General features: G+C 38.5%; 1 protein-coding gene and 1 long non-coding RNA gene across 3 annotated transcripts in view; one reads left to right on the top strand and one right to left on the bottom strand.

Annotated features, from left to right (window-relative positions):
* Positions 1–10,212, bottom strand: part of LOC118766977 — a 389,104-nt gene that overhangs the window by 352,646 nt on the left and 26,246 nt on the right. The gene's annotated exons all lie outside the window — the stretch shown is intronic.
* LOC118766974 overlaps positions 9,214–10,212 on the top strand; it is a 46,136-nt gene continuing 45,137 nt past the window's right edge. The window contains exon 1 of one of the 2 annotated variants that reach the window (XR_005002892.1): positions 9,214–9,586. Coding sequence is in view for 1 of the 2 variants with exons in the window: in XM_036510875.1 (XP_036366768.1) it covers positions 9,532–9,586 (55 nt within the window). In the remaining variant the exon portion in view is untranslated. The remainder of the gene's footprint in view (positions 9,587–10,212) is intronic. The other variant, XM_036510875.1, reaches the window with a different exon arrangement.

Below are 10,212 nucleotides of genomic sequence, written 5' to 3'. Positions count from 1 at the left end.
TTGTTTTAACAATTTTTGTTATGCTGTATTCTTTTATACCCTGCATTTAACGGGTCGACCTAAAAGATCGATAAAATTAGTACCAGATTAGATTAAGTACTTAGATCGATTCAGTATTTGAAGAAGATGCCCCTGTAGGGCTGCGGTATAGTCCTATAACTGAAGCGAGCAAATGAATTAGAGAGGCGAGGAGATTTTAGTAGCATATTTCTCACATCACACGAAAATGTTACGTGGCAGAGTTGTTTCCCCTGAATCAATTTTCAACCTAGCTTCTAAGTTCTCTTTCTTGATGGTCTCCAAATGATGGAGTGTACAGTTGATTGGATTCTTTCTCCTAAATCTCACCGATACATAAATGGTTTTATTTCATAGACTTTGAACATAGAGGTTATTAGAATGAAAAATTAAAGTCTTTTGTTTTAATTCCATCCACATGGAAGAATATAAAAATCTATTCCACTAACTTTGATGGTACCGTATTTATGGATTCCGTTATGGGTAAACCGTATGGATACTTAATACTATAAAATTTGATAATATATGTATGAATATCTATCACTCTCTCTCTTATATATATATATATATATATATATATATATAATGTTAGGGAAAGACCCCCCCCCCCCATTTTCTCCCAAATTTGTTTATTTTTGTATTTTTTTTTGCCAAAAATCCCCGTTTTCGGATACGGAGGTTCCGGAAAATTGCCAAAAATCGGCATTGTAAAGTTTTTTCCCCCCAACTTCTTCAATTTTGACTTTTTTCCCCAACACTAACCCTAAAACCCTAACCGTAAGTACAGAAATGTTTTGAAATTTTTGTCCGAATCATGATGTCCGTATTTTTCCGTAAATTTAGAAAAAAAAATTTTTGGAAACTTTTTTCAGAATCATAATCTCCGTATTTTTAAGCATATTTTGAAAAAAAAATTGTGAAGAAAGTTAAAAATGAAGGAAATGGTGTTCGAGGTGGTAATTTAGAAATGTCGATTTTTGCCATTTTTTTTTTTGCAGATTCGTATTCCCCGTAGTCGATAAGTGGAGTTTGTGTCGAAAAAAACTTAAGGGTGTTCTTTTGGGGGGTGGGATGGGTGGAAGTCTTGCCAATGTTAGTTATGGCCGGTTCATAGGGTTACCCAGGGTTTCGCGTCCATAAAGCGTTTAACTTTACACGCATCTCGACAGACCCTAATGGCAGGTGGCTTATAACCTCTTTTCAAATTGGATGGAGAAAAGGTTTCGGGACTAGTTTTGAAACACACAAAGATCAAGCGTAAGGGATTGTCTCCCTTGAACCACTATCCAGAATCCACCCGGTCAGCGTGCAGATCAAAGGGTTTCCATACGGATTGACTGAAATCAGGGAAGCAGTATTTGAGATTACATATGTGGTGATAGATTAAACTTGAGTGTCCGTAATATCATACAAACCAATTTTATGACATGCATTGACAATTCGTATTATCTTTATTTTTCACATGTTTTAGTCATTGGACTGCAACCATAATGGGGCACCACTCTGAAGGATTTAATCCAACAAATCGACCTCAATGCTTATTTCTTAAAGCCTGGAAGTAATTCTATCAATTTGTTTTGCCAAATCGCTACATCAGGGGGTGTAAACAAACCAACACCACTTGTAAAGCAGAGAAAGAGGGCAACACACACGCACACACACAGAGATTGATTTGAGACCATGATAGAAGTCACGCCATCAAGATACCTATGCAGCCGGATTGATTTCAAAGTCATGTAGTTGCGAAGTAAACTTCTCAATCGCATCATTATGTCTACAACAGGCTTACAACAAAAATATAAGAACAAGATATTAAAGATATTAAACATCTTAAGCTTGTTTAGTGAAGAAACAAGGCAAGAATTTTGTCTTCATCCAGTGTTGCTGCAACCGATTCTGATACAGCTAAGTCAAGAGGCTGCAACAGTGTTCTGCAGTAAATTCTAACTTTGTAGGTTTAAAGAGTTGCAAAACTTTGGTTCAAGAAATGATGTTGGCAGCATTCAGTACAGCAACATTGTTGTGCTTATAGAACAGGCACAGAACACAAATGCTAAAATCTTTGTGCTTCTTTATCAAGCAACAAACGAAATAATTGTGTTGCTAGTGGGATTTTCAAAGATGCAAAGAACATTGATTTATGATATTTGCCTAAAATTTGAAACCATTGTTTACCTGTGTATTGCCAAATAGTCGCCACTCTATGCACATGTATATTAGGGTACTGCATGCAAATTGACAAAGGTTTGTGGTAAAGAGACTGATCTAGAACATCAACACTACTATCAGTCAATTTGTTATTCGTCAACAGTCCATAATTAGCTGGTCTCCAAACTTGACTATCAATACAAAATCCTGGATATTGATAGTTCAGAGTCAATGTTTTATGGTATTCACAAACCGAAACCATCTTGCGATAAAACTACACATGAAAGTCGTTTCTTCCACAATCAAAGAGTAAGAGCCTAAAGAAAGGGAGTATCTAAGGGATAGGGGAAAACAGAAGAGGTTAGTATCAAGGGTTAGTAAGACTATGGGACCAAGTACTAAGTGGGGTGATGAAGATTGCGTTGGGAGTTCAGAATCTCACATTTTAAGGGTGAGTATGGATGCAGTAGTTAGGGTGATAAAGTAGGTTATACAATGATGTTGTCTTAGGTTATCCCATACTATAAGTTTGAGTAAAAGAAAATCAAAAAGAGGGAAATAAATGAAGGTGGTAAGAATCTGAAGAGTCATCGAAGGAAAGAGAGGAAGGAGGAGTGAAGGATGAATGCAGTGAGGTAAGGAGGGGTTGGTAGGAAGAGGGGACTCAGAAGATGAAAGCATCCAGGATGGTGGGGCCGAGGAGAGAAAACAATGAAAGAGATGCAGGCGAAGTGCAGTGGGTAAGTGTAACAAGAGCATCCCCAGTCATCAATACTCTCCTCACACACACACACACACATACATGGAGTGGCTGTGTGGTAAGTAGCTTGTTTACCAACCACATGGTTCTGGGTTCAGTCCCACTGCGTGGCACCTTGGGCAAGTGTCTTCTACTATAGCCTCGGGCCGACCAAAGCCTTGTGAGTAGATTTGGTAGACAGAAACTGAAAGAAGCCCGTCGTATATATGTATATATATATATATATATATGCATGTGTGTGTTTGTGTGTCTGTGTTTGTCCCCCTAGCATTGCTTGACAACTGATGCTGGTGTGTTTATGTCCCCGTTACTTAGCAGTTTGGCAAAAGAGACCGATAGAATAAGTACTGGGCTTACAAAAGAACAAGTCCCGGGGCCGAGTTGCTCGACTAAAGGTGGTGCTCCAGCATGGCCGCAGTCAAATGACTGAAACAAGTTAAAGAGAGAGAGATATACATTTGATGGATTTTTGGACAATAATATTGATGTCTATTGTAAACATATTATCTTGGAATTATAAAAATAGAAATATAGTGTTAGGATAATGACTATATAATGGTCATGCTATACTCAGACATTAATGGCTGTAGTGAATCTCTCTTATACTCACATCCTTTTATCTTGAGATGCTTTGGCACCTTGTCGTTACCATCCCTAGCTTCTTTCCAGTTACTCCCACCAACTTTTATATAATATAGAGTAGTCTTGTATTTCTTCTGTAGCAAGACACCCGTGCTTGTACCTTTATCATTCATTAACTCCACAATACCTGGCATAAACCACTCTGTACTCTATCAAATACCCCCACCTCATCACTCATTTGAGGAGGTGTTTCGCCTTCTCTTGTCTTATAAGTGTGAGTATGAGTGCAGTAGTAAGGGTGATAAAGTGGGTTGTATGGCAAGCTCACTAGCACTGGTAGCACAAAAAAGCATCCAGTACACATTAGGATGGACACCTAGCCATAGAAACCAAGACAAAGATTGCATTGGAGCTCAACACAGTCCTGCAATGCATCAGATTCTGTTAAACTTTCAAGTCCATCCAGCATGGAAAACAGATATCAAATAATGATGAGTATGAGGAATTGAGCATTGAGGCTTACTCTTTTACTCTTTTACTTGTTTCAGTCATTTGACTGCGGCCATGCTGGAGCACCGCCTTCTAGTCGAGTAAATCGACCCCAGGACTTATTCTTTGTAAGCCTAGTAATTATTCTATCAGTCTCTTTTGCTGAACTGCTAAGTTATGGGGACGTAAACACACCACTATCAGTTGTCAAGCTATGGTGGGGGGACAAACACAGACACACTAACATATACACACATACATATATATACATATATACAACGGGCTTCTTCCAGTTTCCGTCTACCAAATCCACTCACAAGGCTTTGGTTGGCTCGAGGCTATAGTACAAGACACTTGTCCAAGGTGCCACGCAGTGGGAATGAACCCAGAACCATGTGGCTGGTAAGCAAGCTACTTACCACACAGCCATTCCTATGCTTGCTGAGAACTTCTATTACATTGTGCAAAATATTATCAAAGGTATTCCAATGAAGACCTTATTGGTGTTTTTAAGACTGGCATGAGGATGGACATCTAGCCATAGAAACCATGCTAAAGTTGACATTGGAGCTTGACACAGTCATATACACATCAGATTCTGTCAAAGTGTCCAGTCCATGCCAGCATGGAAAACGGACATCAGATGATGAGGAAGAATCGAATATTCAGGCTTGCTGAGAACTTCTATTAGATAGTGCAAAATATTATCAAAGGTATTCCAATGAAGACCTTATTGATGCTTTTAAGAGAGTGTAATCTGAGGCAAATTGGCTACTATTTCTAACATTTGAGCAACCATGTAGAGCCTTCATTGTTTTTAATTAGAGTTGACCGAGGGCTGCACATCAACAATGACCTTTTGACTGACCATCTTTGATCTTCTTATGTGTTATGTGTGTGTGTGTCTGTGTGTTCACGTGTGTAATATTTATTCTAATCTTCTTCAATATTAGCCTGCAGTACAGTTCTATAAGAACTAATTTGTTGTATAATACTGTGTGCACAAATATCGTTTTCTGTTCACCTTTTAATATCTTCAAGTACAAAAGTGACAGAAGAAGTAGTTGAAATCCTGTCAGTTTTAATGCTGCTTTGCAAGCTTCCTAATCACTGTGGTTTAGCCTGAAATTTGCTTGGTCAAAAGGCATTTCGAATGTGACCATCTTGACATTTTTTGCTTTCTGAACATAATACATCTAGGATCTCATTATCCAGTGTATCCCATTTCTTCATTAAAGACTGTAGAAGTGATTTGGCTGGTATTTCTAGCAGGGTAACCAGCTATGAAGAGGCCCCCCACATCTACAGCACCTTTCAGTCTTGTTGTTGTTTAATCTTAGGTTAACCATAATCAAGCAGACTTATAATCAAAGACATTCCAGTCGTGGTCATCCAGCAAGATATAGTTCCAAAGGTGAACTACAATATCTTGTGTCCTTCCATTTTTAAAGAGAGAAATTTGGCTACTATTTCTAGCAAGTCAAGTGATCACTTAGAGCTTCATCTCCCTCTTAGTGCAGCATCCTTCCTAATAATACTGAGATCAATTCAATAGACTGTAAGGGGTAGCTGGTGTAAAACTGTTCTGACATGAAGTACAATAAGAAAGTCTCTCCATGGTCGTTTGACCTGACAGAAAATAGCTGCCGGAACCTACTTCAAATAACACCCTAACATCTTAAATCATCATCATCATCATCATTGTTTAACGTCCGTTTTCCGTGCTAGCACGGGTTGGACGGTTCAACCGGGGTCTGGGAAGCCAGGAGTCTGCACCAGGCTCCAGTCTGATCTGGCAGTGTTTCTACAGCTTGATGCCCTTCCTAATGCCAACCACTCCGTGAGTGTAGTGGGTGCTTTTTACGTGCCACTGGCACAGTTGCCAGGGGAGGCTGGTAGTGGCCAGGATCGGTTGGTGCTTTTTACGTGCCATTGGCACAGAAGCCAGTCAAGGCGGCGCTGGCATGGGGTGGTAAAAGCTGCAATAATTTTTATCATAGGTCTGCTCAATCAAGGGTGACCTAGGTATAAAGAACGACAACCAAAAGGCTTAAAAATATTGTATGGTTTGAAGTTGTGTGGTATGTTGCCATGATTAAATCATGGTCATACAATCTGATGGATGGTGATGGCTTGAGCACAGGCATCAATCCTATTGTACTGTGCATTGAGTATATGTCTTCTACCATAGACTCAGAATGACCACCTGGCTCTTGAGAGCATTTAGTAGAGTTCACTCTGTTGCCAGCATTCTGGCCTTCATCCAACTAATCTCAAAAATCCTAAAAAAATCATGGATACTGTTCTTCTTCTGGCTAAGTCTTGGTGTATTGACCAATGCACCAACATTTCATACACCTTTGGGTTATGATACAAGTGACACAGGCTATCATACTAAGTGACACAGCCAATTGAGTATTTGAGTTGTGTCCACAACATTTGTGTGAGATGTGTATATTGAAGTAACTGAAGAGGGTGTCTGCAGAGAGAGAGAGAGAGTTGAGATAAGATAGATATCTTCAATGCAGGACAAAGAAGTTGTCAAACAGCTACTGGTGGGTGAAGTAGTTTCAGGAAGTGATAGAAATTCAAAAGTGAGGAAGGGAGAAACTTTGAGCTGGAGACTCTAACAGGAAGATTTTATTGCCAAATTCAATGCTATTTAAAACAGATTTTTAAAATGTTGGATTACATAAGTAAGTGGTGTCAATGATTTCAACTGATTGTTAGTACTGGATTTTAATTAAAAGTATTTTTCTAAGGGAACAGCAGCTATTCTAATGTTATCTTAAGTTAATAAATGATATGACCAGTGTTATCCTATTTTAACAAATAATATATTAACAGTTTTAAAGTGTTATCTGAGGTTAATTACCAATATATCCAAATGTTCTATATTGTTGCCCTTTTTTAACTAATGACTTATTTAACAATTCTACAGTGTTATCTTGTTAATAAATGTTCTGTATTATTACCCTAGGTCAACTAATAGATGATCCAACTGTTCTATAGTGTTATGTTTGGTTAAATAATGGCACCTCCAATTGGTTTATAGAGTTGTCCTAGCATGACTAATAATTATTATATACTATTATATACTATTATACAGGAGTGGCTGTGTGGTAAGTAGGTTGCTTACCAACCACATGGTTCTGGGTTCAGTCCCACTGCATGGCATCTTGGGCAAGTGTCTTCTGCTATAGCCCCGGGCCGACCAATGCCTTGTGAGTGGATTTGGTAGGCGGAAACTGAAAGAAGCCTGTCATATATATGTATATATATATATATGTATGTGTGTGTTTGTGTGTCTGTGTTTGTCCCCCTAGCATTGCTTGACAACTGATGCTGGTGTGTTTATGTCCCCGTTACTTAGCGGTTCGGCAAAAGAGACCAATAGTATAAGTACTGGGCTTACAAAAGAATAAGTCCCGGGGTCGAGTTGCTCGATTAAAAGTGGTGCTCCAGCATGGCCACAGTCAAATGACTGAAACAATTAAAAGAGTAAAAGAGTATTATCCTAGGTTAACTAAGAACTAAAACTATTGCACCAAAAGTGGCATATTAAAGTCACTATTTACAAGTACAAAATATGTATATATGTGTATATGTGGGGGGGGGGGGTAAGTAGTTCACTTCCCAACTATGTGGTTACAGGTTCAGTCCCACTGCATGGTGTCTTGGACAAAAGTCTTCTGTCAAAGTCCCAGTCTGACCTTATGAGTAGATTTTGTATATTGAAAATGAAAGAAGTCAATCTTATACACATGTAATATGTTTGTATGAATAAGTTCAGATTTCGCTCTTGTCTACATGTATGTTTCTTTGATTGTAAACTATGGTTTCCTGATTCTGTTATTCGTTTGCAATCCACTATGAAATCATGTCCAAGCTTTTTGGAATGTTGCACCATCTTTGTAAACAAAATGTTCATTTCGGTGTCGTTTATTCTTAGTTCTCTATGTAAACATGTCTGGGCTATTTGTTGTTGAATAAGACTGGGAGATTATTACCCCAACTGGTAAAAGGTGAAGGTTGGCAATAGGAGAAACATCCAGCTGTTGAAACTCTACCCCCAAATACTCTCATCTGGACTATGTGAGCATGAAAAGAAGGCATTAAAATAATAATGATGAAGCCAACGACACCAAGAGTCTGGCTATGTCTGCCTCCTCTACTGCCACTACCACTGTCTATACTGCTGGTGCAGCCAAAATGAGTACAAAATGCATGCAAAATGTTTGTCCAAGAATGTTACAATATAAATCCTTAGTCAACCTTGGTCATTGACTGAGCATTCCATGCTGATCTCTAATCGTGGCAGGAACCTATGAATCAAGTAGACCTAGGAAGATGTGGGACGAGTTGGTGAAGCATGATCTTCAGTTGTTGAGTTTCATGCAGGCAATGACAAGTGATCAAGACTTTAGGCAACTTGCTGTGCTTGAAAAGGCATGTCAAGCTAACTGAATTCTGGTCAATGCCAGTGCTGATGACGCATAAAAGGCTATCTATCTAGGGCCGCTTCTTTCAGATTGGCTATGTCCATTCCGGTATCACTCTTGATGGTGTCAAGCCAGCGGGTTCTTGGTCGGCCTCTTCCTCTCTTGCCACTGTCCATTCCGAGCATGATGTCCTTCTCCAGGGATTTTTTCTCTGCATAATATGACCAAAATATGCCAATCTATGCTTGGTGATCTTAGCTTCTAGCAACATTTTCGGCCTAATCTGCTTAAGAACTTCTCCATTGGTGAGCTTCACTGTCCATGGAATCCGTAAAAGTCTTCTCCAACACCAAAGCTTGAATGCATTAATTCTCTTCTGGTCAGCTTTCTTTAGTGGTCAGCATAAAAAGCACCTGTACATAAAAGATGCCTATGCCGGTGACACATAAAAAACGTCCAGTACACTCTGTAAAGTGGTTGGCATCAAGAAGGGCATCCGACTGTAGAAACCAAAGCCAAGACAAATGAATGGAGTCTGGTGCAAGTCTCTGGTTTACTAGCCCCAGTCAAACCAACTAAATGATGATGATGATGATGATGATGATGATGTATCATTTAAATTTGGATTAATTATATTCTGTGAACTTTATTTCAGTCTCTCGAAAACAGTTTACTGTTGATAAAAGATATGGAATTTCCAAAAAAAACCTTTCCACAAATTTCTAAAAAATAAATATAAAAAAAGGCTTGGCAAAGACGTATTTATTTTTTAACAAGGTGGTTAGCCGTATAAAATTGACAATAATCTATCTTTGCATTAATCCTTCTGTGCTATCAACATTTAGCAGATTAACAAGCATTATACAAATCTCACCCTGAAGCTAACACTTTTCACCGTCATCACAGTTTCAAAGCAAGTTTGAGGCTCTGACAATCCGCCAACATAGTCACTTATCATTTCATTTCATAATCATTGAATAAGATCTAAATTATTGGGCGTGGCCAATACGCTGTGAAGCCATTTGCATTGTTGCTTGCACCCAACAGCAGACCCCTAGGTTTTTCTCCTGCTTTATAAGAAACAGCTCAATAATGGAGATATTTCGTTTTGGTGTTTTCGTTACAGTGCTCTGTGCCTATTTGGTTGGTAAGTGTTTCTGATCCTTGTCCCAAATAATTTTACTGACCATCTCCTCCTGTGTTCACATGTTACTAATTTTACCAGGCGGTCATTGTTATGTTTCTTAAATTGAAGAAATGAGAGACAGATGGAGTATGAGAAAATTTGTTTCTCTGTTATTGAATATGTGCAGAGTTGTGTGTGTGTGTTGTGCGTGAGTGCGTGCACGTGCGTGTGTGTGATATGTGGGTTGTACCTGATGAATATGTTTGAGGTATTTCTCAACATATTAAACCATTAGTTGCACATAAAAACATGTACTGCGTCTATTAAATAATATTTATCTCTCACCAAATGGAGAACTTTTTTTGTTGATCTTACCATCACGGAACAGTACATTGTATATATATAATATATATATATATATATATATATATATGTATATGTATATGTATATATACATACATATACACACACACATATATATATAGATCGTTAGCTCCTACACGCATTTTTTCTCTCCTTGTTTTTTTTCTGTGTATCTTTCTGTTGAAGAGCGTAGGCTCGAAACGTAAAAGACTTGTGTTCTATTTCTATTCCTGAGCGCCATACTAATACATTTGTTTGTTTGTACTCCACCTGCCTTCGTCTTT

This window comes from Octopus sinensis, linkage group LG18, assembly GCF_006345805.1.
Source record: "Octopus sinensis linkage group LG18, ASM634580v1, whole genome shotgun sequence".
Classification (NCBI taxonomy): Eukaryota; Metazoa; Mollusca; class Cephalopoda; order Octopoda; family Octopodidae; genus Octopus; species Octopus sinensis.
This window is presented reverse-complemented; position numbering and strand designations above follow the sequence as displayed.